Here is a 27,242-nt window from a genome sequence, read left to right on the forward strand (position 1 = left end):
AAGTTGGGCTATTTGTGAAACAATATCCTACAGGGCAAGAATATGCTATTTGGTATGGATACCACGTGACCGTCCCCGGGCTAACACAATTGTTTATTGCAGCCCCAAAACTTTTGGTAAGATCGGCTCTCTCACCAAGGTTTCTTTTGCTCAACAAGCTCTACTTTCCATCATAGGGCCATTGAATCCATTTACCCTCACTCCGAAAAAATCCTTTTCTCCATATCCTTGCATTAATTCATTCATAAAGAGCTAGTTCCTTCTTTTACAATGGAGTATCATTTCGTTCCTCCCGAGGAGCGCGCAAAAGACGACAAGGGCAATCTTCTGCCCTGGGGTTACGTCTACAAGGAGTGAGTATATTGGGATTCTTTTTCCCCTGCCATCTACCATTTGCCATTTGTCTTGCTCGGCTAACATAGTCTTACTATGTTTGTAGTGAATCTCGAAACCCTCGACGACCACCTGAAGAAACTGGGCCTTTTGGAAAGAGGAGAAACGCTCGCTATGACCATGCTCGATCGCGCACGCGAACGGGAACCCCAGCGAAGAAAGAAAACCCCAACGTTGCCGAGTTTGGACGGTTGTTTGCTATGCAGCAAGAAGAGGAGAAGACCCGCAGCAATACCTTACCGAAATCGACATCTTCCTCGAATCTCGACAACGCACGGAAGCAGACTGAGAAGGTCGCTACTGAATGCATACTGTACGGCTACAAGAACAAGGATGTCGAGTGGAAAGTGATTGATAAGTATGAGAGGGTGTCCAGAGGCGTGATATGTGAAGATTACCCTCGGACTGATCCTAACGCTTTGAACGGGCAATCTCAGCTTCTGAGCGGCGGTGATGTGGTTATTCATGCGAACCTGTCGGCGGACGCGAACCGCAAATCAAAACGGTATGCAGGTGGTTTCCACTGGATTAAGGTCACCTTCGATTCGACGGTCGCTGCCGACAGCGCTTGTTTCTACTCTCCCCAGGAGATCGATGGACATCTTGTTTTCTGTGAACTATATCATGGCCAGGGACCTGCAGAGGATGTGCCAATCCTTGCAGAGTCATCGGCTGCCGAGCAGTACAGATCAAAAGCTACGCGCACTTTGACCACTTCGCGCTCTACCACATTCCTGCAGACGAAGGAGAAAGAACGCTCAACATTACCGCGGTCATTCGCATTGAATAACCTTTCTAGTGTCACAGATGTAGAAGAGAACGCATCGTTTGACTCGACGCCCACTGCTAGCTCGGCGACTGCCACTGGTGTGGATCAGGCATCTACCGTTCAACAACGGAACGTGCCCCAAGAGCCGAAACCTGAGTCCGATTTCATGACACATATTCCCACCGTACGTCGGGCGAAATTGCGCCCGATAACCGAGGCCCTTCCGCCTCAACCGACGGTCACAGAGCGTGTTTTGCGATCGATACCGATCCTCAGTTGGTTTACTGGTGACATCGTGGGAGATGGGCCTCAGCTCAAGGAGGATGGGACATTTGACTATGATAAATCGAACGCCTACTGGCGCTTCTGGTTTATGATCGACAAGGTCCTTGGCACTGACATCTGTGGACTGCGGGAGGAATCATGATTTTTCACACTTCTCGGCCACTTTTCTCTACCGCTTCTTATCAACTCAGTTACACCCAAGTTTAGCATCGGCAACGCGAACTTCTTCAGCGTCAGTCAATGCAAGCCCAGCTTCGGGCCTGAAGCATTCCCGCCTGTGAGCAAAGGCCTCCACTAGACGGTGTTGGTTACCTATGACTGGCCTAAAAATACCCTTGCATGTACGATAGTACCCCGCCGACAGCTGTTGGCGCTAGTTGACGTTATCCGAGCTGGCGGCCTTCTTTTCTATGATTTCATGGCATTTTACCGGTCGGGATCTATATTAATTTATGCATGGCAGGCGAAAGGAATATACTGATTGCATGACCCTTGTCCACACGTTTTTATAGTATTACAGTACCAAAGAATTTATACAGATGTCACTCAATGGTTTGCGACAAGCTATTACCCTTTTGTAGAACCTGACAGTACTGCCTGAGTACGTTCTCATAAAATGCTGAAGACATCATATTCACCCATTGCGCCACTCGCGATCATGGTCCCAATAGCACAACCACCCGTCATGATCCATAAATCTTCAACCCGGAAATCCAACTTCCAAGGAAACAAAATGGAATCCATCGCCAACCGGCCAAGATGAAGAAATAAAAAAGCACATAGAAAGCCTGTTTTGATGTCTTTTGTTCACATTTTTATATCAATCAATTAAAAAAGCCCATGATATGATATGATATGATATGGTTCAAAGTTTTTACTCGACATTGCTCTCGAAGTTCTCGCCCTCAACCAGATCAGGGATATCATCCTCATCATCATCCTTCTTGCCCTCGGCACCGGCCTGGTTCTTCTGCATGTTCTGGTAGCTCTCGGCGAGCTTGCGGAGGGAGGCGAGGCTGTCGGGGCCAAGCTGGTTCAGGATACCGGGGACGAGCTCGGTGAGTTCCTTCTCTTCGCCGTTACCGTAGAGAGCGAAGGTGTTGGAGGGGACGGCGGCGTGGACTTCGAAGTTTTTCAAGATTCAATGGTTAGTTTACGGTATGTTCTTGTTATTCCATCGGGGAGGAGGGGAATGTGGCTTTGTAAGCTAGGTGCGGGTGGGGAAGGTTGGGTTGGGTTATATATACCCTTAGGAGCAGCAAAGTGGATGACGTTTCCGTCCTCCTTGAACATGTTGACCTCCTCGATGGCCTGGATGGGCTGGACGTTCATCTTCTTCAGGGTGGTCTGGAGCTTCTTGTCGTCGGCACCGGAAGACTTGTGGACCTTCTTGACCTTGCGGCGGGGAGTGCCCTTGCCTCTGTTTTTACAGAGTTCGTCAGTCGGGGCTTATTCATTCTTCTCGGCGGGTTTTGGAGAATTGGGAGTGAGATTTTCAAGGGCAATATGGAAATTGGAATTGGGGAGTTTTTTTTCTTCTTTATGTCGGGGTGGTGGTGGTCGAATATAGTGGTACTGTGCGAAAAGAATTTATACGTACCCTGTTCACAACGAAGATCAAGATTAGCTAACATTATCACGTCACATTATCCAAACGTTTAAAACAAAGATCAAGCATCTCGGTTTCCGAAGCTCCCTGGGATTTGTTGCTTTTTTTTTTTTTTTTTTTTTTTTTTTTTTTTTGCGACAGGTGGTTTGGAAGTTTTGGCGATTTGCAGACTTCGTCCGGTCGGGTATTCGCATTTCCTCCGGATTAAGCGACCAGTTCCCTTCTCGCTGCCAATGCCACTAAATCCCAGGACCACTTATTTCCAGAGGGGATTGGGGGAAATAAAATAGGAAATGTATACGTACCAATCCGCACGCTAGCCTGCATGCGAGCCAACTTTGCCTGATCCATGATGGTGATTGTGTGTGAAGAGGATGTTCCTTGAACCTAGTGGGATGAATGGACGTCAATAATCTGGATCTGTGGAAACTCGGACTCGGTAAGACTTTGTGGCAGAATGTGTGAGCGCCAAGAAAGCGGTGGCTGATGTGCCTCCGGAGAGCGAGAATGAGGGGAAGTTGGATAAGACTTATATACGGGACAGGAACACTAACCGGCGAGAAGGGAGATGCGGATTGAAGGTTGAGGATTGTGAAAAGGGAAAGAAGTCCACGTACCGAAAGATGAGACTCAAGATAGTTCGGTCAATGGGTGGGAGTGGTTGAGTAAACCAGAGTGGCTGATGCTGTTGGTTGTGTGGGGGGTAAGGTGGTAAATGTGCGGCGCTTACACTACAAATGTTCGGAATAGTACGTACGGTCTACCTATTCTACACAGTGGTTCCTCTATCCTTTGGACTAGTTCTTCTTCATTGTTGTCTCCCGTTAACTTGCATTCCCTTTTCTCCAGCCTGTCTCGTGGTGGTTTGGTATTTGTTGTGGGCTTGCATCGGCTTTGGGAGGTTTGGCAGCTGCTCGGCTAAACCCTAACGATCATGGCATACGGTACCCGTAATCATGCATGTCAATACTCCGGAGTATGAAACTAAAGAGAAAGAAAACTCCCACCATTCATCTTTATATTCTCCGAGACAGAGTCTTTTCCTAGTCCGGAGATATCTGTCTCGCGCCTCACCACCAACCTTGCTCGACAATCTCACCCAATTGCCTCTTCATTCTTTACAAACCAAGAAGACCCGTCCGATCCCGCCCCTCTCCCCGAGAGATAGAGAGAAAGGGGGGAGGAAATCACCCATAATCAAAATAAGATAAAAGAAAAATTGCTAGCCAATAATTAAGCCGAAATCTTCTTCAGGCAATTTCTTCAATTACGCACTGTCAGAATTGCGCAGCAACCAGAAGAGCAATTAAGATTAGTCCCATAATAGACCGAACAGATTATATGCATGTGCCGTATTGCAAGAAGGCACATAGAAGCCGAGGGGATCAAGATCTCTCAGCGATCCGTTTCTCTGTCCACTCCCAAAGCCTGCGCGCCATATCTGCATCATTGGCGAATCTATTTGAACCGCGCACACCGATGGGAACGTAGTAAGCACCGTTGACCAGTAGCTCTCTCTTTGTCCCCGCCACCCAGAGCTGATTCATCGCTCCTGTGCAGACACTACGAAAAATGGTAGAGAATATGCCAATACCAAATCTTGAGACCGCATTCATTGCAACGGTATAGCGGTATAATTCACTGGATACTGTCCCCGGGTGGACCGAGACCGAGAGGATATCCGGGTATCGGCGAGCCAGCTCCGACGCGAAAAGAACGTTGGCAGCCTTGGACGCCGCATAGCGTGATAAGGTGTGGGAACTCAGAAGAGCAGGCGTCGAGGTCATGACATCAAAGGATGGCGCACTATGACTCGCCGCGGAGCTCAGAGTCACTATTCTTACATCCGACGCGGGACTTGCAACAGTCTTCTGCAGTGTAGGGAGGAGCAACTTAGTAAGCAAGAAATGGCCAATATGGTTTGTCCCTAATTGAATCTCGAATCCTTCCTTTGTGAGCTCTGGCGGATTCGCCATGGTGCCGGCATTGAGAATCAAGACATCTAAACGGTCACACTCCGAACAAAAGGTCTCTGCGGCTTTGTGTATTGACTGAAAAGAGGATAAATCAAGAGGGAGGTGTCTTATATCGACAGAGGCGGAAAGGCTGCCCTGAATCGAGTTGATGGCTTCGCAAGCTTTAGTAGCATCTCGAGCAGCTAGGTATATGCGAGATGGGTTATGTTGTGCAAGCTGAAGGACGGTTTCTTTTCCAAGACCGGCATTGCCTGAAAGACCACTTAGCTTAGTATGTTACGCTCGAAAACAAAGTCTGTACGAACGCGGAACTTAGTGGAGTTTGTTACCTCCAGTGACGAGAATCACCTTCCCCGAGAGATCACCAATGTCTCTGCTCGGCTCAAACGAGGAGCCGAATAGGCCGAAGGTAGCTTCGCTCAGTGTAGGACCAATACTCAAATACGTATCCAGTGGATGACGCAAGGTATGGAAGGCGAAAGAGCCAACCGCGGCGATATTTTGATAAAGAGACATGTTTCTTACAGTGAGGAATGGTCAATGAAGAGCTATACAGTCCCTTCGTTTATAAATTACCAGCCGGATCTTTTTCTCTTTTCTTTTTATGACGGTGGCAAGCTTTGCGCAACGCGGGGATTACTTTCCATGGTCCCTGAGCGGCGACCGAGGTTCCTTGAATAAACCCCGAGCTAATTTTGTTGTCTCCACATGAAGGTACAAGTCGGATGATGCGCAAGGAGTTCGTGACGCAAACCATACAGAGTGGCTTCCCGATCGATCCAAAAAGTGGTTAATGAAAAGAGGACCCGGAAGAAATAGGTAAGCTGCGTGTTTTTGAGAGTGCGTTTCTCCCATGTAGAGTAATGTTGTACGGAGTATTGGTTGAACTTCGAAAAGCTAGCTAAATGTACGTAAGCGAGTGATCCCGTGCTCTGTTCCCATTCAGGCAATCCGCCGACTAGGTACCTGGACTTACCAACAGCCACAACATAATCCAGCCGATCGACATTCCATAGCTCGACACAGATTTTGATTTGCCGGAAGTTGGTTGGCGAGGGCTTGATAATACAGCTCAAGATAAATCACAATACTTCCGTACTTTTGCAGAACAGAGAAAGATGCGGTTTCTTTGTCTACACGGCTCTGGTACAAGCGGGGAAGTATGTGGAACAATGACTATTGTTTAAAGTTAGCCACATAGAAATACTAATTGCAGATAGATTTTTGAAATCCAATCCGGTAATACTAAAATCAACTTCCCGCAGCTTCCTTTTCATGGCATTCCGTCCCATCAGTCGTCAATCCTAACTATGGACAGGCGGTCTCGCTCAGCACTTAGCAGGTAAAGGTCATAGCTTTACATATATCAATGGCCGGCTAGACTCTGAACCTGAGCCAGGTATGACTTACCCTCGTCCCCACTGCAACACCTTCATTGACCGAACCCAGAACTGAAGGGTGTGATGGATCCCCCATTCTACAACCACTATCCTCGCAATACCGCCCCCGGTGAAGACCTCGCTCATGCTATAGAGCACACCATGCGCATAATTGAGAAACAAGGTCCATTCGACGCTGTAATGGGGTTTTCGCAAGGAGCAGCTCTTGCATTTTCCCTTCTTGTCAATCATGCCAAAACGCATGGCGTGCCACTCTTCAAAGCCGCTGTCTTTATCTGCGGCGCGCCACCGTACGAGCCCTCTGGAAGGGAGCAGATTAAGTCGACGCCTGGGGAGTACCTGGTCAAAATCCCTACTGCGCATATTGTAGGTAAGCAGGATCGACTCTACGATGCTGGTGTACATCTATATGGTCTGTGTGAGCCCTCAAAGGCGGAGTTCTATGACCACGGCTCGAGGCATATGATTCCCTTCGATGCAAAGAACACAGAGGCCATGGTTGCTTCTATTGAAAAGACTATTGAGCGGGCAACGAAAGAGTAGGGTTTACTCAAGTTGTGATATTTATTGGGGGTATATAAACGATACATACGAGGAATGACGTGCAAAGTTGATTCAGAATAAGTCAAATGGACAGGTAGATAAAATCAGAACATCTATACCAAGGAGAACGATGCTCGGCGCTATTTCTTTGAACTATCGCTCGTATCATTTAAGCTGTACCTTGATAACAATACTGCAATTAATAAAAGCACCACAGCTAAAGCAATGCTAGATCTGATATTTCCCGAGGTCAACACATGGCTGTGATCATCAAGTCATAACCCCGCACTCTGGCCATCACCTTCAGGAGGAATGGTCTGCTGAAGAAATTTTTCCAGATCCTCAATTTCCTGAGGATCAGCAGAGTGGCCAAGGTCACTAATGCCAAATCAGTAACATAGTCATCCGGTATAAAGATGGGCATGCTCACGGATAAGTATTGAACTGGACATTTTCCAATCCGATATCTTTCATCAGCTTCGAAGATAGCCTTCCAAATTCGTACTGCACGACCTCGTCTACAGTTCCGTGACCAAGGAAGAAAGGTGTCTTCTTGTTGGGCCAGTTCTCGGGAATCTGATTCATGACGCGATCGCTCAGAGGCAGGTAGCACGAAAGCCCGAACACACCTCCCAGTTTTTCCTTGTTGGTAACACCACTATATAAAGATATCGCACCTCCTTGCGAGAATCCTCCCAGAACTATGCGTGAAGGTTTGATGCCCTGGTCCATTTGTTCCTTGATCAAGGTGTTGAAGTAATCGCGGGAGCGGAGGATACCTGGTTCGTCTTGGGTGCGGAGAATCTCTTCAAAGTCCAACTAATGAGGGGTTAGTTCAATCGGACAGGTTTTATATAGGGGCAGGGAGCTCACATCTCGGCCGAGTTTGGAGATGTCGTACCATCCGGGCATGGTCATACCAAAATTCTATATCACACGGAATGGATCCTTAGACCATGAGCTCTTCCTAAAATCCAGTTTTACATACCACTGTGATAGGGATCATGGGCGCATTAGGAAAAATGAAGGCTACTTCCTCGAACATGCCTCGACGACGCCAGTTCTGAGCAAGACCCATCCTGCCAGGTGAAATACAGTTAATACACGTGTTCGGCATTCTTCGGTCTCCTAAGAGAAAGTAGGTCGATACGTACCACCCAGCACCGCTATTCAAAAGTAAGGTTGTTAGCTAATTGGCAACGTCCTCCAGGCCTGAGCACCCACCTGTCGCCCAGACCATGCGCCATAATCACTGTCGCGGTGTGTTTCTTGAGTGCAGGAACAACAAAGGGAGCCCGCGCCATTTTGCTTTATCTACACAAATGTGGAGTCAACAACAACGACAAGTGGTAACGGAAGAAAGGAGAGAAGTGGCCCTGAAAAGGGGAAAAAGAAAATACAAGATAACTGGACGATAACACGATAACTGCAACACCCCCGCGATTCTGCCTGTCTTCGTCCTCACCGCCTAGGATAATGGCGAATAAAAGGGACCCAAAACTTTGGCTTTTCCATGTAATCTCAGTGGGTATACCTACCTCTCTACTACGGATGGAGTAATGACACAGAGTGATATCTAATTCTACACAACCCTTCTTTAAGTGGCAACGGCCTGAAACTAATGGTATGAAGGTATCCCTTATTGGCCGTGTGAAGGATGGATAGTTTACCATGAGAGAAGGTAGGTTGGCTATTTCGGTAATGGCAAATATACATCATCCTGGTGGAAAACTGAACCCCTTGTAGTCAACAGTGAGAATATCGATGCCGTATAGCTGTGGATTAACGCAGTACCAAGTTGGTTTAGTGCTACAGAACCGATAACTACTAGTCAATGTATACTGTGAGATGCCTAGACATGCTCTGTTTCTAGGGAGATAAAAAAAAAAAGCTCCGTAGAATTTTATGTCTCACCCATGCTAGGAAACCTGGAGTGTACCCTGGAAGGTATGTGGTCCCACAAACTGTCAAGGCGGAATATTTTTATACTACTTGTAGCAGCATAACATCATAAAGTTCCGGGGATTGCCGGTATTTATGTCTTGTTTTCTTGCCTGGATGCTCCGAGCTTATCAGATTCCCATACATACGTACCAAACAGTCCATTCCGTCTTAGATTCAAAGGCTTTGGGCTTTTAAGGAATCTACGAACTTAGTTCCAAATCCTAGATACTTGCCTAGGACAGGGACTACCTTTGTATATCCCTGGGTATTATAAATGTAAGCCATGTCCAATTGTACACAGAACTCTAAAATGACCAGGTCATGTCCATGCTCTTGGGTGAATGATAGTCCCTCGCGGCTACATATCCAGGCTCCATGTTTACTATCATTTTACCTACTTCGGCATATTACTGAAGATCATGACCACATGACAGGGGCTGGCCCAATAAGGCCTTCACTGCGTTCCTGGAAATCTCTGATTGGCTAGAATGCCGGAACCCACAGCTAGCTAGGTACCGCTCCTACTCTACCTGAGTATTATCTACAGACTGGAACTGGAAAGGTGAACTGACAGATCCTTGTATTTGTCTGTTTTCCTCATGTGATATTTGATATTCACAGCTATGAGACTAGGGGAACATGCCAGACTTCGATGTGTCTCAACAATACATGATGATTTCTCCCCCACCCCTAGTTGCGTCAAGGGAGACGATCGACTATGTCTATTCACTCATTCCCTGCTAGAGCGCCTTGGAAGAGCTTCATTTGAGCGTCCACTAGCTCTGGAACATGTTCACCCCATTAAAGCATCAAGGTGCCCCTTTCCCTTGACCATATACAACTGCTTTCGGTCCAGGAATAGCTTCACATACGTTCAACTGGGTATCACGCTTGAAGATGACGTCGGATTCCGGGATCACCATCATCACTGGGGTATCCAAAAAAAAACTCCACCAAGTCCATAGGATCCCACTTGATCTGGTGGAGAATAGAGCGCAAGGTCAACTCCAGGTCAAAACTTGGTGCGACAGTCCACCTCAGTCCCATCATCACATCGTACACACCGGCTCCAAAGTGCACACAGCCGAAAACGCTGTGGCTGCTGGGAGTCATCGTAGGTACTCTGGCCGGAGGGTTGCCTTTAACCTGGGCTACTCTGTCCCGAGTACATCTCACGAGCATTCTTCGCAGCTCTTCATCCTCCTCGGTATCATATTTTCCTAGCGGCTCATGGGTCATCGGGCACACAGCAATCACCAGCTTCGCCTGCTTGTCGAGCGCCGCCGCGGCGACAGCTATAGCGTCGGAATATGACACACCTCATAAAGCAATCTGGTTCGGGTCGACCATCGGTAGGCCTGTCATATACGTGACAGCATCGCAGTAATCATCAACCTGCTCGGACGGATCGAGCTCATTACGTGGAAGGCCATCGCTGTCTCCGTAATTGCGGACATCATAAATCAACGCTGTAATTTTCGCTTGTTGGAAGTACTCAACTATCTTAGGAATGTAAACTTCCTTTACAAGGTTAAACTATAACATTGTTAGCCTCTATGCGCTCGTTTTTCATTTGAGCTGCGTCGAGCCCCTGGAGTCAAAATCACTGCTGGCCCTTTTCGGGGGGCGGGATAAAGACGACCGCGCAAGAGGCCGTCAGCCGTGGGAAACTCTACACTCTGACTCTGAATGGTAGGCATGGCAGAAGATGGAGGGTGGGAATTGCTGAGCCTGGCGAAAGACCCTTCACTGAAAGCTTAACGTATGGGCAAAGTTTTACGTTTGTCGAGGAAGTTACTAGCTACCGTGAACCATCTTTGGGTATTAAGTGGTCCAGATATTCGGGGCTTAGTTGCCGGCTTACATACTGACTGGGACACACCCGGCAGACGCTAATCTATCACATATGTAATGACCCACCGGTCCTGGATCAAGAGTAGATGCTGAGCCGGAACCACCCTGTCTAGCTGGAGTAACGTACGGTTTTAAATCCTGGAAAGGTGGAGCCCAGATGCTGACCGTTGACCCGGTACATGTCCGACATCCCCATTATGCAGAGCCTTGACTGCATCCGGCCGGCTATGAGGACATGCATAGTCCATGAAGTCGATCAAGGAGCTTGTTGTATCTCGTCCACGGTCCTGGCTCGGAGGTTATATCAGTTGCCTTGGCTGCTTTGGTTCGTCATAGGTGGAGCATTCTGTTAGATACCCAGATTAAAACTTCCCAGAACGGCATCCATGCATCCTCCTATATCAACTACACTCAGTATGGCACCATTTCTGGTCTGTGGTTCATGTAATTAGTCATAACGTGTTCTGGGGTCGTCCATCCCCCGACTGCGTTCTAACGCCAGGGCCTGGAATGGAAAGGAACCTGTAAACGACTACTGTCTGCCTGCTCCTGTCCGAGGACGGATAGCTGTCCACAACTCTATGCGGTTCTAGTATCTGGACTTGTATTTCTGGTTATATCGTGGATAGTGACCTCGGTCCACTCCAATCCACTCCCTCAAGGAAACGTGGCGTTATTCTGTCAACACTTTTGAGGCACGTCTAGTTGATTTCTCGGGTCGCTAGCAATAGACGGAAGGAGAGTAATGAAAGGATGATGATTTGCAAGCTGGAGAGTTACGGCTTCCGTGGTGCCTCTTTGGCCAATCAAAACGGTAGGATATTTTCATCCCTTCTTCGGTACTGTCTAAGTCGATGGCGGGCTAGAGTCGAATTGCACGTTCATTTGCAGCGGCTCTCTCATAGCTGTGATACGGATTTACCTATTTACTACCCATCTTGGGTTAATTTAATAAAGGAGGTGGCCGAAAGAAGAAGCCGTGAGGTTCGGTCCATGCAATGGAGCTATATGAGCGATATGCAATTGAGGCTGAGGCTAGCGAGCCATCTTCTCCACATCTTTCTTTTCGCTTTTAATCCCATGTCCTATTTGTGTTCTTTGTCAACTATTCCGCTATACTTGTAGTTCTCTGTGTTGGCGATAATCTGCTAACAGCAAACTAGGATGATAAATAATCCTGAGATAAGCAGAACGCATGAGTATTACATTACTATAGATCATAATTACCTACTCGTCGAGTCATGCCTTGCACTAGCCTCACCACACTACCAGATCCTTGCAGACGTATGCGTTCCAAAAGCATAGCCACTTCATGCATTGGTTGTTAACACGGACCAAACGTTTTTCAGGGATCGAGTTTGGTGCATGGATCCTCCATCCACCAGTTCTACCCTTGTGCTTTGAAGATTTTTACCCAAGACGTGACCTGCTGTGTGACATGACCTATATACTGGGTCGGATTTCTAGCTCTTCAGGGTCTGCCTTTCCTGATATCGTTGCCAGCAAGAGTCTAAACATCATTTAGGTTCTCTAAAGTTGTTTTTTAGTTGTTTTCACACCCAATCACTGAGAGTATGTGGGTCTACATTTAAGGGGGCACTTAGTGGCCCACTAACGGCTCGGAGGCTTCACTCTGAGCTTTCGGGTCCCCATCCTCCCTAGGCCGTTGCAACGCCTTAAACTTGAATCATACTGTTCCCACCTAATGAATGGCCAGAAAACAGTTATCTCTGGAACTTGGTAGCTAATCCCGCTTTCCAAAGTTGAAAGTAATATCCGTACATTCCTAAAAAGAAGAAAATGATAATAGTAGTAGTAGTAGTAATTTTTGTTTTCTAGAAACCATTTCGCTGCTAGAAATTCATGAAAATCTACACCGCGAGCGTATCCTTCCTATGGAACTTAATTATAGTTTGCTATTACTATAATACGCATTTTCAAAGCTCTTGGTGGGTGCTCTTATCAGTGCGTAGAAGTTAAACGCACCTAGATAAACCATAAGCTCAGAATATCTTATACCGTCCCTACTGTGCTTAATCGTGGGACCCACGGAGTGCAGGGATAGGAATCAATGTAACGACCGTGAAGAGAAGTTGGTGTATAGCTAAGGATCCATTGCCGTATTGGGTTTCCTAAATCTGCCTAAGATACAGGGGGTACCAGCCCACTGCTAGAGTCGTAGTTGATTCCTGGCAACGGTCCGTGAGGCAGTCTAGAGCTCTAATCCTATATAGACACATGCCAACACTAGTCATAACCATATCCAGCTCCATTTAACGGCCATGCAAATGTTGCACATGGGCTAGATTTAGACCTAGAACAGAACTAGGATACACTCACACGACAGAGCGGCGGCAGCAAGGCTGAAGCACCTCTTTTGTCACCTTTCCTGGAGGTACGATGCTGAAGATCATCATCATCGTGTATATACTTAAATTAAATAGTAATCTTGGGCTGTTTGCCCAAACGAAGCAGACTGCCCCATTTACGAAGCTGTCTTTCCACTGGCCTCCAATCAATGTTAGTGAACTTATAGAGCTGGCCTCAATTATGTGGCTGATTATAATCTTCCACGCGATTAGGTAGCAAATAAATCCCGGCGGCCGTTTTTCATAATCGTCACCCTCCTCCCATTCGCTGAGGTAACCAGGCTGCGTTTGGCAGGAGGAGGGATCCAGGGTAGGGCTTAGCGCCCTGAAACGAACGATAGTGAGAGAAAGGGGTGTACTTTCGGCCATGCGTGCCCGCGTGGGGCACACGCGAAATTTTGCCGCCAAAACTTGATCCCCAGGTTCACGCCCCGCCGCTTCCTGAATGCTGGTGCTCTTAAGGATGGTCTTCCGATTTGGTGTTCAAATACACTAAATATTCGCTACATCCTTGCGTTCCGGTTTACAGCTCGGTCCACTTTCTTTAATCTTCTATTTGCTGCTGCTCTTTCTCGTCGATTTCTGCTACTATTCGCCCATTTAGCCTTTACATTTCCTACGCTGTTGGTTGTCCGTCTTACCCAATTTGGCTTACTCTCTATGCGTGATTTGTTCTTTTAGATCTTGCTTTCCATTGGCTCGAGTCTCTCCTCCAACTCTAATCAAGGTTCTTTAATGCTAGTTCCGTCTTCTCTCTGCAGTTCTACTGGTCTACTTGGTGTTTACGCTTTTGGCGCGCTTTTACTTTCATGATATTCGAACCCTTAGCCGTGGTCTACCGTATATAAGTAGCACTGATCATTTCTAACACACTGAAGAGCTGTCTTTCTACTCCCTACTCCATCATACTAAATTCTATTCACTATTAGTCTGCTTTTTCCTGATTTTAGATTTAGATCAACGACGTAAAAATCGTGCATCGTAATGCACTGTAAAGCTTCGATTCCCATCTACATATTCAATATGTCCTCTCTTCCTCTCTAGGAATTTTTGTGATATTCCATATAAGGCGTAGATTAAGATACACTATTGATCCGCATAAACAAGAAGCCTCACTAATAATATATTTTTTTTACGTACTCATGCTTTTGTGATTGCAGGCTGATATGATTCTATACGAGACCACGTGATCCTCGTGGCTTGGCCCGATCACCGAACTCCAACTCCTGAAAGGCTTGACCCATTAGTAGTAAGGAGAGGAGAAGCGGTTGAGATAGTCGATAGAGTCGTCCATAGAATTGAGTATCCATCGAAATGGCATCCGATCCTTAGTAGGCTACGTATGTGTAGCTGATACAGCATCATTCCGCCCTTCTTTCCCCTGAGATCACAACGCAGACGTTGGACGTGTCACGGATAGAGGTTTAGGCAATCAGTGAATGAATGATAGTCACGTGACCATTTGTCTATAAGGGCAACACAACACAATAGCTTCATGTTTTCTTTTCTTTTCCTCTCTTTAGCTTAGTCTCTTGGTGATAGACTACCTAATCAACTATTGATTCAGCTGAGTCCCTTTACAGGACGAAGGCAAAGGTTAATAAAAAACAAAACAGAACTTAGTTCCCTAACTTAGAAATTCATTCAATGGGTTTTATTCAAGGCGGTTCATTCCTGAGAAGAAGTGAAATAACACTTTGTTTTTATTTTTATAATGTAAACCCCGCAAATGATTTACAACGTGACTACACATATATAAAAGTCCACAGCTGTGTGCATACCGTTAAAACGTTTACTTTCAGATATGGGATAGCTGTCGAGACGATGGCGCTCCTATACAGTACTATTCTGCCCTCAAAAGAGGAAGTGCTGCATCCGAGTCGATATACCACCTTGCTGGGAAGTTGTACCTTATCAGGTATACTGTCCAGATGGAAGAAGTTAATAGGAAGGCCGGTGGGGCCGAAAGGTTCTGTCATTGTAGACCTGCCAAATTATCAATGGAGCCATGCCGTGAAGTATTGACAGAGTGTGATGCTAGCAAAGACTGGAAGTTCCGCACGTTTCCACTTCATAATCTTCTAGGAACTAAAGTATTGGGAACTCCTTAGCACGCACCGTGTTGGAAGAAGACACTCCGACTAGTCGACATAGATTGGCTTCGAGATTACATTACGGGGTCAGATGTTGTTTTCCTGCTTCAGGACACATCGCTATGGCAACAGAGGCTTTATGGCAATTTACCCAAGCAACCAGTGGCAGAAGTCTCCTTGGTATGGTTGTATTGCTAATCAATATCAATACAGATTCCGCAATGTGGAATTCCTCAAAGCCCTTGTGTTACGAGAAGGCATGGAAGTGAAAACTGCCATTGAACTTGACTCACCTTCTGCCAAAGATAGCAGTTGGCGTCGCTTTCGAATCTTCTCTATCAGTCACCAGGAACCTGGTGGCCGTTGTACCAACTTTGTTAGGATAGACACTTCTATATCCCAAGGTAAAGCTCCCATATCGAACCCAGCCCTACTTATCTTAGACTAACTAGGGATAGGAGAGTTCCCGCTTGATTCGAGCCTCTGAAGCACGCAGTCGTGGGCGGCCTCTGGAGTCAAAGTCTGGCCAGGTGTGGGCTAAATCATGGACCGGCCTTTCAGAAAATCGACAGTGTCGAATGCCTCTTAGGGATGCGTAGTGCCTGCTGTGCACTGTCGCTTGCTGAGCCATCTTCCCAACATACCCAGTCATAATACCCGATACACCCCGCCGTCCTCGATGGGTGTCTTCAAACTACATCACCACCTATGCGGACTGGAGATAGGGATAACTTATCAATATCAATGCTTCTTTCTGCAGGTATCGATTCCCTAATCATCAACCCTACAACTGACTGTTCTATGGAAGGTCTGGGCCTCTTACTCCGGAAAAGGCCAACCAGATGATCCACAGAACTACGTCGCAAATTACTCCATTTATGCCACGGTGACTGGATCCATGCTTCTTGATGTTCAAGGCTTTCGATGCCAAACTTACGATACAGAAAACATGGGCGATGTGGCCCAAGCATACGCAGCATCTCTCTGGTTGCCCGATATCACGTTGCCCGAGGTTTTCGCCCTATATGTACTAGGAGATAGGCATAGTTCGCATGGAGTGATACGGCTACTCGCCCACAAAAAAGCTCCAAATCGGGCGTTGGAAGTCAACGTAGGCCCAGGAGATGCGTCCAGCCTGTGGTTGACAACTTTTGATAAAAAGGCCAAGCACAGATTGTCGCCTCTAAGTTGCCGAAGAAGATACGCTTTCAAAGACAAATACCTTGAGTAGCAAAGGTATAGCAAATCTAAGCGTCGAAGAGTTTGGCCTCATCGTTATCAAATTTGCTCATGATAATCCCGATGCACATCTAGACTCCATTTCCAAGCAAGCACACCAACTTGCAAGCCCAGGTAATTTCGTTCTATTTATCAATCAGCACATATATCCTTCGAGTGAGGGTGAGTCTTCGGATTCAGGCGTGGTCATCAACGCAGAAAAATCGGTAGACAATGGCCGCATAAAAATCTCATCGGCAAGGCTAGGTTCCAGTCACCAATTAAAATACAATCCCACAGTGCCCTCTCGATGTACCTATGTCTTGTTGAAGAACTAACTGCGCAGTAAGAGGAGTCCAGGTGCATCAGCATAACCCAGTTCAGATCGGATCATCTTCTTTCTCCAAAGCTTGTTGAATATCTAACATCCACCAGGTATGATGTTGTGGAGCGCTTACCTCCTTTCTCCGATCTGTGTAATGGACGGCTCGCCCCAGCGAGGGATGAGGCCTCATCTCCGCTACTCGCCAACGCCACGGAAAATCAGACGGAGGGGACTAAGTCTCTGACTTTCCAACATCACCGAGGATTGATCCACTCAATGAGGCCCATAATAAACCCTTAGCCAGGCGTCAGCCTCGACACTCTTTACATCATGCGGATAGAATGTGTCTCTCTACAAGCACAGAAACTAGGCTCCTTCGATGGTGTTACATGGGGCGAAGGATCTAAAGACCCTGCATTCCTTGATGATCACGAAGTCGAGGCTGAGGTCATGGCAATGGGCTTGAGCTTCAACGTAGGTCAAGCCAATATCCACAGCGTAACCTGTTAACATGCTAATATTATCAAGGATGTGGCCTGTGCTATGGAAATTGTTCCTGAAGATTCACACTGACTTGGTCATGAATGTGCAGGCATCGTACGCCGGGCTGGTAACCGTGGGGGTAACTATTAGGCTAGAGACCGTGTTGTCGTCCTCCAGAAGGGCTCTATGGCGAACAAAGTCAGAGCGCCCACTGAACGGGTGTATCGTCTTCCATCATCAATGTCTTTTCTTGTATGCGCATCCCATCCAATACTGCCTCCGCCAGAGGCATACTTGCTAATCGACATTCTCACTTCTAGGGTGCTGCTACCATTCCTGTGGTCTGCACTACAGCGGTTTACGCGTTGATTAATATTGCGAACCTTCAGCGTGGACAGGTAACTACGATACCTATATAGTACAAACTGGCACCTTAAATAACCCATCACTATAGTCTGTGCTGATTCACTCAGCGGCCGGTGGCTTAGACCAGGCGTGTATACAAATTGCTCAACATGTGGGCGCAGAGGTGAGCGGCGTGCTCCTTCTGATCATATATATAATTTTCTAACCAAATATCGAAGATCTACATTACCGTTGGCACAAACGAGAAGGGCCACATTTGCAGTCGCTGTGGTCTTCTGAGAGATCATGTTTTCTCCTCCACGAACCCCCAATTTGCCGACCAAATAAGGAAACAAACTGGTAGGCGGGGCACTGATTTGATTATCAATACCATCATTAAAGACCTGCTTAATACATCTTGACGTCTTCGCGCAGATGGCAGAACTATGGTTGAGCTTGGAAAGAGGGACATTGCCGACCGATCTTTTCTCCCAATGGATCCTTCGATCGGAACTGTTCGTTTAGGGCCGTCGATATGTCCCACATCCATGTCCCAGATGGGTTGATACAGAGGTATGCATGATTACGGCTAGCTCGTTTAATCTTAATTGTCAACTGTAGTGTACTCGCATACATGTTCCGCTTGGTCAATGATAGTCACATTACTCCTATCTATCCTATTAAGACATTCTACCCAAGTTATATCCAAGGTGCATTTGCCTTCGTTCGGAGCGGACAACATATGGGTAAGTTCATTATCAAAAATGAGGCTCATGCACCGGGGCCGGTCTCTGTTCAGCCTCACACGCCCCGTGCTAACCCTAGATTCTACCGCTTCATAGCTAAATGTTGGAGGCCTGAGAGGGCTTTGCGGAAGACTGGCAATTTACACTAGCAAAGAAGCTTGCCGTCTTGTCTCGCCTGGGTTTCAAAGATAGCCGGTCCCAGGATGTCATAGAAAATTGCCACAGTCTTGGATGCATTGTCAAGGAATTCGTTGGGGACGTCACGTCTCCCGCAGATGTCCAACGAGCGTTCACGTCGACAATACCAGCCATTCGAGGCATATCATTCAAGGCCCCATGGTCCTCCAGGTATGTCAGAAAAAAAATCACAGACTCCCTATCTCTTCCTTTATAATATCAGTGCTAACTAAGGAACTCTCTACTAGGACAAACCGTAAGAATTAATGAGCGTCGATGACTTCCATACCACACTTGCCAGCAAAGTCACCGGCACATGGAACCTTCATAATGTGGCCATGGAGCTGGGTCTGACATTTGGTTTCTTCACCATAGTTTCCAGCATGTCTGGAGTTATTGGTCAGCGTGGTCAGGGTAATTATGCTGCGGCGAACGTCTTCATGGATTCTTTCGCACGATACCGTCAATCTCTCGGACTGGCCGCCAATTCGATCGACCTGGGAGCTGTCGCCGGGGTAGGCTACATAGTACGGCAAGGGCGCATGGAGCATCATTTCGGCTGGAACCAGCGGATGAAAATTAATGAGAGAAGACTTGGGGAAATTCTCGAGGCTTCTACCCTTCAGCAGACTTCCGCTATGAACCCACAGACCGTTTCCCAACTGCTCACCTTCAGATCCCGCAGCCAGCCAACTCAGACTTGCAAAGAGATAGTCACCTTCTCTTGCTTATCAACAAAGACAGCGATAATGACAATTCAAGAAAGGAAGCAGTTATTTCGAAGGGCTCAGGGAGTTCTCCGCCAGCAACCCTGACGCCAGTTTATCCGTCTTAATAGTCCATATGCTAGAGATTCCCAACGAAAAGCTTCACAAGATCATGCGGCTCGAAAACCCTCTCAACCCGCTTAAGGCCTTATCTACCTATGGCTTGGACTCTCTGAATGCCGTAGAACTCCGCAATTGGATGTCATTGGAGCTGGGCATTGGAGTCACTGGTTCGTCGTACGGTCTGTGCGAAAAATGATACCCATAAAGTCGTCGATGGAGCAAAGTCTGAGAAATCTTGATCTTTGTTTTCCATGTATTCGTCTATTGCTGTTGATGAACTTTGTTTGAACATGTTGAAGTTTACCGAAGGAAGCCAGAGAGCTCCTCCAACACTCAATGTCTAATACGAGCTGATTGACAATTTGTATCTTTTAATACGAAAGAAAAGCGAAAGGGAAAAAAAAAAAGGATCAAATAAAAGTCTTCTTGCAATCGTAACTGTGTTCGATCTAATTGACCAGATAAAACTCCTGGAAAGACCAGTGTTCTACTAAGCCATTATTTTGTAGTTATCTTCCATGTCTGTCTTTTTCCCCGTAATCGTTGAACTGGAATTCTTCACCTCTCGAACCCGAGACAGCAGCTTAAAGATCCAGCGCAGAATTCGCTTTGAACAAAAACATGTCAATCCAGGCTGCAAAATACATCTATTGCTCTATTATTATTATATAAAGTCTATACTCTAGAACCACAACCATGCAAACCAAACATACAGCAAGAGAGCAAAGAAAAGCAACCCAACAACCAATCACACGCAAAGGTCATACATCTCCTGCCGAACCGACTCCATCACATTCAAAATAAACAAGTCCTCCACAACACCCACCTGCCACGTAAACGTCAACACCAAACACCCATCACCCCCAGAAGCAACCGAGACCTCGAACGCATTCCCCGTAACCGACGCGCTCTGGGAGAAAACAACACGTCCGATCCGTGCCATCCCCTCTGCAGCCTTACCCGCAGGGAAAGCCCCGATATTCGACACCTCGAAGGTAGTCCCTCGGTGATGACCTACCTTCGACAGATAAAGGTCCTTATGGTAGTCATCTACGTACCTAAGAAGGTTGACAGAAGCGTCTCTGCCTTCCTTTCCAAGTTCTTTTGCGAGTGTGGCCCGGGACCGGACGGCCTCTGACCAGGGGAAGGAGGCGGTGTCACTGAGGTCGTTTCGGGCGAAGCCTTCGATGTACTCTTGTACCCAGACGCCCATTGTATCGTCCGTGATGGGGGGTGGGAGGAAGCGACGGGTAGAGATCGCGCTGGTACACGCGACCTTTGTGAAAGTTTCGGGGAGGTGGGTGAAGAGAGCGCGAGCGATGAGGACTTGCAGAGCGGTTGTGATAGTGGACTTGTGCTCACGACTGCGTTCTCTGAGCGTTGAGGAGATGTGCTGCGGGAGGACGAAGTGCTTCGCCTTAGTCTCCAACGGGACTTTGATCTCCGAGCCGGTCCATAAACCCGGGTCCCGGGGGTCGTAGACCTTGGCTTTAAACCATTGAGTCGCCAGGTACGAGATGGACACTGGCTGGGGGTGGATGGCCTCCCCGGGTGGAAGAAGTGGTGAGTTAGGAGAGGGAACCACCTCCTTGACGTCGTCGGCGGTCAATGATGACAGGGATTGCAAAGCCTGGAGAAATGACTTGTGGAAGACCTTCCCTGATGTGCCGTCGGAGATAGCATGGTGGAATACGAAGACGACAGTAAGCCGACTTTCGATATCATCGGCATCATCGGTTAAAACGACGAGTCTCCAGAACGGCAGCGGGAGCTCAAAGCCGATGTTGTGCTCGATGTTCAGCAGCGCGTCTAGCTCTTCGTCCTGGTCATCTGCACCTGGGAAGCCGTGCTTACGTTCCTGGAAGGAAACTGATTGGCTCAGGTCGATATTCGGAAGACGCACGAAGTAGGGTTCCTTCGTCTCCTCGCCGATGGGAACAGCTGTGAGAATTGGGTGCTGCCCAATGAGTATTTCGCAGGCCTTGAAGACATAGGCTTTGATTGGGAGGGTAAATGTTCTGGGAAGTGTGTAAGTGGCTGCTACTGCTACGTTGTGGTAGAACTTTAGATGATGGCGAGCAGTGGAGCATCGCTCGAGGCGACCGACCTGCTGGGTGTCAATTTGGGAGCTTTTTGCTACCTGCTGGGCATTTACTGACCGGCCGGAGCTTTAGCAGTTGATCCATAGAAAATATGTTGTATCAATACTCAATGCGTGAAGGAACTGCGGATCATGGAAGCCTAAGCGATACACAGATTAATACAACATATTGATGCACGTGACGTAAGCATTGCCCTAATATAGTATCTCGTGTGTGAAGCCAAAATACGAGATCTTGCCGCCAATTGAATTATATTTTTGTTTTATCTTGGACAAAGCCCAGCCTGTTCGGTTTGTGGCTAGCTGCAGGATGTAAAGAAATAAATTATATACAATAAACTTATCACAGGACAACAGAATCATCACTCATGACCATAAAGCTCTTTTCTTCCTTATATAGAGAGGATAAAGAAGGAAGAGAAAGGAAAAGAGCCACCGGCTCATTTTTTTTCACCCAAATTTTGGGAAAGGCCCACCTAGGACAGGGTTTACAGCATAGCAATTCCACCGACAACAGCGGCACCCAACATTCCCCAAGCGGCGGTTTCCAGAGCGACCGCACCAGCAGTAGAAGTAGCGCTACCGGAGGAAGTAGTTGAGGACGAAGAAGTAGACGATCCGCTTTGTGCTTTGCCATCAGCAGTAGACTCGTTGGCATTGCGCTTTGCTGCATCCTCGGGGAATGAGGTCGCCTTAACACCGGTATTATTCGAGCAAGAAGAAGGTTCGGAGTAGTCCGTGTTCGTGAATTGAATGTCAGCGCACTAGAATAAAGCGTCAATCTCGTATATCATAGTAATCGCAGTTTATTAGAACGAAACAGGTAGCACATACCGCGTAGAGACCACCGCTCGGGTCACCGTTACTCTGCACCTGCAGCGTTGCGTTCATCCCTTCCGTCAATTTTACGCCGACCACGGACTCCTCGAAAGTGACATTAGGAAGGCAGAAAGATCCCAAGCCCTCCACTCGGAAAGTCGGGTGGAGAGTGATGTTATAATTGGTGCCAGGGTCGTTCCCAAGAGCGAGAAGTACTTCCACGGCTGTCTGAGCATGGCCCATTGTCAAGGCGACAGGGAAGTCACCCCCAGAAAGGGAAATCTTGGTGCGCTCCGAGGATTGGGACATCCCACCACAGGGAAACTGGTTCATCTTGTCCTCACTGGAACCACGGCTGGTAGGGTAGTTCAACTTGAAGTGGGCGGAAACCAGGGGCGCAAGAGACGCCAAGGAGAGGATTGAGAGCTTCATGGTCACTATGGGAGTGGAACGAGGAGAAACAAGAATGGCTTAGAGGTATATAGAGTGAGAGAAAAGAGTATCAAGGGAATATAGGAGAATTCATGGTACTATATAGGTAGTATGCGCGGTAGCCATAGCCAGGAGCCGCGGACCTGGGCCGGTAACTTCGGCATTTTTCCCCATAAATATTAGAAGTATTATCGATTGAAATTTTTACTCGATATTAAAGTGTCGGGTGTAAGTTCCACACTATGTAAACATCATAGACGAGATATGGGGAGGCTCCTTTGAATCCAGTCCAGACTGAAGCTGAATGTAGGATTTAAGACACTAAGACGAAAAGGGTTAAGAAATGTGCTCATATCTTCTCAAGCTTTGCAGCTTTTCGGGGTGGAGTCCTCCACGTCGGCAAGCTGGCCCAATAAAATCAAATCCAGTGGCATTCCAATGCCTGAGGCACCGCCACTTCCCCTCCAACCCCGGTTAAAGTCAATTGGCTGCATATGATCTCAGGTACTACTTCTTCTAATAATCATAAATCTTGATAATAATGGAAATTCCATGGAGAAGGGTATATCGAGTGTTACGGGCGATAAAGGACGCACCACTTAGGAAGAACTTGTTCGAAAAGGACACATGATAATAACAACTGACAGAGGTATCATGAACAGGTAATCGAAATGCCTTAAATCCCACGCTAAATGTATGCAATGCTCCCTTTTAACTCCAAACCCGTCATGACATACGAATGTCCAAATTCCCAACCTCAGAAAGCATAGGGAAACCTCCCTACAATAATGAATATGCCATCAGTGGCCATGCTCATTCCATTGGATATACCGCCCCACGGCCAGTTCACCTAGAAAGGCGCCACCCAATACAGAGCAGAAGTAGCCAACATTCATAGTCATGACAGCCAACATGCTGTAAAATAGGTCAGTACAAGATCTGAGATAAAGCCACAAGTCAACACATACAGTAGATAGGACACGCCAGTGATCAGGAGAAAAAGAAATGCACGCGGCAGATCGACGCTGAATCTCCACGGCAGGGGATCGTGTGTGACCCGACGCACAACCTTAACTGATTCTTCTACCCCTTGTGCCGATACGAGGGAAGCCACTTTTGCATCCGGGTCGGCATCGATACGTCCAGCCTCTGTGGACTTGCCTGCGACAGTCACGTAGCGCCGATTGAGATGAGCATCCAACCAGTGCTGCTCCATGGCAGCCTTGAACGCAACCAGGAGTCGGCTAATAATCGACAAGACAATCAGGAAGATGCAAGTGCCAGCGTACGCGCCACTGGATGCGGGTGTCCATTGCGTTGAGAATAAGGGCGTATTGTGTGCATTAAAGAAGACCATTGTCATCGACATGGATGATGAGGAGGAAGAGGAAGAGTGTGACGAGTGATCCATGCTGCTCATATCCATGGTGACGGCTTGGAGGTGATTATCCAGTTGACTGTTCGGCTTGCGATAAGTGTACCCCTCCGTATCAAAAGTTCACGACTTAAACTTTTCTCAATGGGTTCGCGCAATCGTTGTTGTCATTCTTGTCAAGGAATGATGTCGGGAGTGTGGAGGGAGGAAGGGAAGGATAAAAAGAGTGAAAATGGAGACCCAGCGTAGCGGAGAGACGACATGATGGTAAGTGACGGCGTTGGATCTTTATTTATTAAAAGTTGAGACAAACCCATCAGCTTGAATGCGGTCCAGAGCCAAGTGTCACACCAGCGGGCACAAGGGTGGAGACGTGAGCACATTTTAGGAGCCCCAGGCCAATCACCGCCCGGAAATTAAGGCTCCATCCGCAAACATCTATGAGCAGATTATTAGTCTTCGAATTCTCCTTGGAAAAGAAAGGGAAAAAAATTTAGATCATATCAATTTCATAGGGAATTAAATCAAATCATTAGACAACACGCGTTAATAATTACTTAACTCTCTGGAGACGTGATCAAATTCTATCCGATAAGCAATTTGAATCTTTCCGGTCTCTTCTACTTGGCCCAAAACCTCTCCCTCCTCTCTCTCCTATTATCTGCCTTTTTCCTTCGCTCTTCGTTGAACATAACTACCGATTGATTTTCACCGAAAAATTCCCGGCCTTTCAATCTACGCAGATGGATTAGATCCGTATGTAGGCTGCGTACAACTCAATCGGCTACTTTACTGCCACGTGCGAGATTGAGGATGTCATGATACCCCGCAATAATACTACTAATTAAATACATTACTATTATTCCAAAGTCACCTATTTACTCTTACAACTGAAGACCACATACAAACAGCACGCACAACTCCGTTATGTCAATGGGTGGGATGGACATGGGTCCCATGGGCCACATGTCCATGGGTGATGGTGTGCCAGGCCTCTTCTATCTCCAGAAGATGTACTGGGCAGTGGTGGGGAGCGCCATAGCTGCTGGGACAGCAGTCAATGTCTTCAATCATTTGCTCGCTTTCCAAAGGTCAGTAAAGACCCTCCTGTCTTTCAACAAATCCGGTAAAGCTTACCACCAAGTCCAGGCTACGGGACTCTACTCTCACCCCAGCAAAGCCCAAATCACTATTCTTCAACACATGTGCGACTCTGACGGCAATTGTTCGAGAAGCAAGCTACGCTACGTTGCCTCCATGGTCATTAGGCGGCCGCACTTTTCACTTTGCCCCGCTGGGTCCGATATCTATCATTCTGGCCAATTTAATCGTGGTCCTAGTCTTCTGCTTCTACAAGTTAGACACGACAGATCAATGGAAATGGGAAGATGTCGGCTATCGCACCGGATTCGTAGCTATCGCCCAGATGCCTTTGATCTTCCTGCTGGCGGGAAGACAGAATATCATTGGGCTCCTAGTTGGCATGAGTTATGAGAGATTAAACTGGTTCCACCGCTGGATTTCACGGACTCTCTGGCTGACAGCCACTATTCATATGGGCTTTTGGTTCCGAAGCTGGGGACGCTATGACTATATCACGTATCAACTGAAAAATGACCCCTTGTCGCAACGAGGATTCGCCGCATGGTGCATCCTGACCTTCATCGTCCTAACTTCCATGGCGCCCATACGACGACTGAGTTACGAATTTTTCGTTCTTCAGCACTTAGTGACGTTTACAGGGTTCATTGCTGCAGTTTGGTTGCACGCCGCGGAAGAAGTGAAGGTATGGGTGTGGATTCCTATCGGGTTGCTCGTTTTTGACCGCGTCGCTCGATACGCATGGGCAACATACGCAAATTTGTCCATCTTTCACCGTTCCACCAAGCACGCTCTTTGGGCCAACCGAGCATCTTTCACCCCCTTGCCCGGGAATATCACCCGCATTACAATCGACAACCCAGGCGTCCGATGGGAACCTGGCCAGCATGTTTTCCTAACATGTCATTCGATAGTGCCCTTGCAAAGTCATCCTTTCACCATCGCCTCTATCCCTGAGGACAACAAGATGGAGTTCCTTGTGCGCGCTGAGAAAGGAGGCACCAGGCGATTCTTCCGCTATGCATCCAAACATCACCATGTTCTAGGCTCCGAAGACACCGCCCCCATGAAACCGACCCGCGCCGTGTTCATTGATGGGCCATACGGAAGGATAAGAACGCTCCGTCAATTCGACAGCGTAGTGTTACTTGCCGGGGGCATGGGTGTGACGTTTATTATCCCCTGTCTGCGGGATATTGTGTCCCAATGGAAGATGGAATGTCTAGGATCGTCTGAGCCCACCCGTCTCACTCCAACTAAGCGCATCCGCTTTGTCTGGGTGATCAAGTCGCGCGCTCAACTCAGCTGGTTCGAGACACAATTACAGTCCGTGCTAACTGACGTAGAAGAATGCCGGCGTGCTCAACCGGACTTGGTCCGAGAGGTCGAAATGAGCATATATGTTACATGTGACGACAAGCTAGAACCACAGCCACAACCAAGCCATACTCTCTGTTCGCAGGCCCAGCCTGAAACCACGATTGTCAGTGCCCGCCAAATTACAAACCCAATTGAACCTGCAGATACCACCGACGAGAAGCACGGCAAGAAAGACGACGTCTCAATCCACTCCATTTACAAAACCTCGTCAGCAAGCTTCCCGCCAAAGGACGGCTGCCTCCCGGGTGGTGGATGCTGCTGCACCACTGCTATTGAAGATGAAGACAAGGACAGCATTACCGAGCACAAATGCTCCTGCTCTGGCCATGCCCCTACCTCTCAGGCTCCAGATCCAGAGCCAGAAAAGCCAACTGTTAAAGCAGCATCAGCTAAGCCCCGCGAGCTGCCCATGCTCTCTGGTCGCCCACAACCGCGGACCATCATTCGGAAAATCTTAGAAAAAGCCGAAGGCGAAAGCGCGGTCGTAGCCTGTGGACCACAGGGGCTTTCAGATGATGTACGCCGGAGTGTGGTGTATTTGAGTGATGAACGAGCCGTCCATAAAGGAACGGGGGCGCAGGGTATATATTTACACGTGGAGAAATTCGGATGGTAAATATCTGCGTTCTTCAAGGATCTCATGTATGCTTTACGATTGTATATACCTACCTCCTC

General features: G+C 47.6%; 13 protein-coding genes across 13 annotated transcripts; 6 read left to right on the forward strand and 7 right to left on the reverse strand.

Annotated features, from left to right (window-relative positions):
• The first annotated feature begins 135 nt into the window (after positions 1 to 135).
• On the forward strand, positions 136 to 1,935 carry BDW43DRAFT_281089 (uncharacterized protein). The gene is made up of 2 exons (XM_032042459.1): positions 136 to 353; positions 440 to 1,935. The coding sequence occupies exons 1-2, from the start codon at positions 271 to 273 to the stop codon at positions 1,587 to 1,589; spliced, it is 1,233 nt and encodes a 410-aa protein (XP_031898765.1). The 5' UTR covers positions 136 to 270; the 3' UTR covers positions 1,590 to 1,935.
• BDW43DRAFT_281093 (nascent polypeptide-associated complex subunit family protein) lies at positions 1,936 to 3,675 on the reverse strand. Its single transcript, XM_032042460.1, has 4 exons — positions 3,611 to 3,675; positions 3,362 to 3,443; positions 2,695 to 2,868; positions 1,936 to 2,569 (listed from the first exon to the last, which is right to left on the reverse strand). The coding sequence occupies exons 2-4, from the start codon at positions 3,405 to 3,407 to the stop codon at positions 2,322 to 2,324; spliced, it is 468 nt and encodes a 155-aa protein (XP_031898766.1). The 5' UTR covers positions 3,408 to 3,443; positions 3,611 to 3,675; the 3' UTR covers positions 1,936 to 2,321.
• A 184-nt stretch (positions 3,676 to 3,859) lies between these two features.
• Positions 3,860 to 5,885, reverse strand: BDW43DRAFT_281097 (putative short-chain dehydrogenase/reductase family protein). Its single transcript, XM_032042461.1, has 2 exons — positions 5,362 to 5,885; positions 3,860 to 5,283 (listed from the first exon to the last, which is right to left on the reverse strand). Exons 1-2 carry the CDS (start codon positions 5,546 to 5,548, stop codon positions 4,442 to 4,444), a joined length of 1,029 nt encoding a protein of 342 aa, XP_031898767.1. The 5' UTR covers positions 5,549 to 5,885; the 3' UTR covers positions 3,860 to 4,441.
• Positions 5,886 to 6,028: 143 nt separating this feature from the next.
• Positions 6,029 to 7,053, forward strand: BDW43DRAFT_281099 (serine hydrolase FSH). The gene is made up of 4 exons (XM_032042462.1): positions 6,029 to 6,192; positions 6,253 to 6,271; positions 6,351 to 6,431; positions 6,482 to 7,053. The coding sequence occupies exons 1-4, from the start codon at positions 6,151 to 6,153 to the stop codon at positions 6,973 to 6,975; spliced, it is 636 nt and encodes a 211-aa protein (XP_031898768.1). The 5' UTR covers positions 6,029 to 6,150; the 3' UTR covers positions 6,976 to 7,053.
• Positions 7,054 to 8,506, reverse strand: BDW43DRAFT_281101 (palmitoyl-(protein) hydrolase). The gene is made up of 6 exons (XM_032042463.1): positions 8,200 to 8,506; positions 8,130 to 8,141; positions 7,964 to 8,054; positions 7,849 to 7,902; positions 7,406 to 7,794; positions 7,054 to 7,353 (listed from the first exon to the last, which is right to left on the reverse strand). The coding sequence occupies exons 1-6, from the start codon at positions 8,277 to 8,279 to the stop codon at positions 7,251 to 7,253; spliced, it is 729 nt and encodes a 242-aa protein (XP_031898769.1). The 5' UTR covers positions 8,280 to 8,506; the 3' UTR covers positions 7,054 to 7,250.
• Positions 8,507 to 9,728: 1,222 nt separating this feature from the next.
• BDW43DRAFT_301362 (uncharacterized protein) lies at positions 9,729 to 10,619 on the reverse strand (the record flags this gene model as incomplete). The annotated part of the gene is made up of 4 exons (XM_032045028.1): positions 9,729 to 9,867; positions 9,926 to 10,185; positions 10,267 to 10,455; positions 10,527 to 10,619. 4 exons carry the CDS (start codon positions 10,617 to 10,619, stop codon positions 9,729 to 9,731), a joined length of 681 nt encoding a protein of 226 aa, XP_031898770.1.
• Positions 10,620 to 17,108: 6,489 nt separating this feature from the next.
• Positions 17,109 to 17,351, forward strand: BDW43DRAFT_312557 (uncharacterized protein; the record flags this gene model as incomplete). Its single annotated transcript, XM_032047389.1, has 2 exons — positions 17,109 to 17,252; positions 17,307 to 17,351. The coding sequence occupies 2 exons, from the start codon at positions 17,109 to 17,111 to the stop codon at positions 17,349 to 17,351; spliced, it is 189 nt and encodes a 62-aa protein (XP_031898771.1).
• A 96-nt stretch (positions 17,352 to 17,447) lies between these two features.
• BDW43DRAFT_312558 (uncharacterized protein) lies at positions 17,448 to 18,028 on the forward strand (the record flags this gene model as incomplete). The annotated part of the gene is made up of 4 exons (XM_032047390.1): positions 17,448 to 17,513; positions 17,582 to 17,659; positions 17,716 to 17,790; positions 17,846 to 18,028. The coding sequence occupies 4 exons, from the start codon at positions 17,448 to 17,450 to the stop codon at positions 18,026 to 18,028; spliced, it is 402 nt and encodes a 133-aa protein (XP_031898772.1).
• A 599-nt stretch (positions 18,029 to 18,627) lies between these two features.
• Positions 18,628 to 19,555, forward strand: BDW43DRAFT_312559 (beta-ketoacyl reductase; the record flags this gene model as incomplete). Its single annotated transcript, XM_032047391.1, has 3 exons — positions 18,628 to 18,700; positions 18,791 to 19,242; positions 19,292 to 19,555. The coding sequence occupies 3 exons, from the start codon at positions 18,628 to 18,630 to the stop codon at positions 19,553 to 19,555; spliced, it is 789 nt and encodes a 262-aa protein (XP_031898773.1).
• Positions 19,556 to 19,931: 376 nt separating this feature from the next.
• Positions 19,932 to 21,566, reverse strand: BDW43DRAFT_281105 (uncharacterized protein). Its single transcript, XM_032042464.1, has 2 exons — positions 21,519 to 21,566; positions 19,932 to 21,466 (listed from the first exon to the last, which is right to left on the reverse strand). Exons 1-2 carry the CDS (start codon positions 21,543 to 21,545, stop codon positions 20,108 to 20,110), a joined length of 1,386 nt encoding a protein of 461 aa, XP_031898774.1. The 5' UTR covers positions 21,546 to 21,566; the 3' UTR covers positions 19,932 to 20,107.
• Positions 21,567 to 21,752: 186 nt separating this feature from the next.
• On the reverse strand, positions 21,753 to 22,911 carry BDW43DRAFT_281107 (putative GPI anchored protein). Its single transcript, XM_032042465.1, has 2 exons — positions 22,295 to 22,911; positions 21,753 to 22,224 (listed from the first exon to the last, which is right to left on the reverse strand). The coding sequence occupies exons 1-2, from the start codon at positions 22,709 to 22,711 to the stop codon at positions 21,949 to 21,951; spliced, it is 693 nt and encodes a 230-aa protein (XP_031898775.1). The 5' UTR covers positions 22,712 to 22,911; the 3' UTR covers positions 21,753 to 21,948.
• Positions 22,912 to 23,190: 279 nt separating this feature from the next.
• BDW43DRAFT_281108 (copper transporter family protein) lies at positions 23,191 to 24,481 on the reverse strand. Its single transcript, XM_032042466.1, has 2 exons — positions 23,680 to 24,481; positions 23,191 to 23,626 (listed from the first exon to the last, which is right to left on the reverse strand). Exons 1-2 carry the CDS (start codon positions 24,135 to 24,137, stop codon positions 23,512 to 23,514), a joined length of 573 nt encoding a protein of 190 aa, XP_031898776.1. The 5' UTR covers positions 24,138 to 24,481; the 3' UTR covers positions 23,191 to 23,511.
• A 532-nt stretch (positions 24,482 to 25,013) lies between these two features.
• Positions 25,014 to 27,183, forward strand: BDW43DRAFT_312563 (ferric reductase family protein; the record flags this gene model as incomplete). The annotated part of the gene is made up of 2 exons (XM_032047392.1): positions 25,014 to 25,177; positions 25,236 to 27,183. 2 exons carry the CDS (start codon positions 25,014 to 25,016, stop codon positions 27,181 to 27,183), a joined length of 2,112 nt encoding a protein of 703 aa, XP_031898777.1.
• Positions 27,184 to 27,242: the final 59 nt, after the last annotated feature.

Source organism: Aspergillus alliaceus (genome assembly GCF_009176365.1).
Source record: "Aspergillus alliaceus strain CBS 536.65 unplaced genomic scaffold BDW43scaffold_31, whole genome shotgun sequence".
NCBI classification, from domain to species: Eukaryota; Fungi; Ascomycota; class Eurotiomycetes; order Eurotiales; family Aspergillaceae; genus Aspergillus; species Aspergillus alliaceus.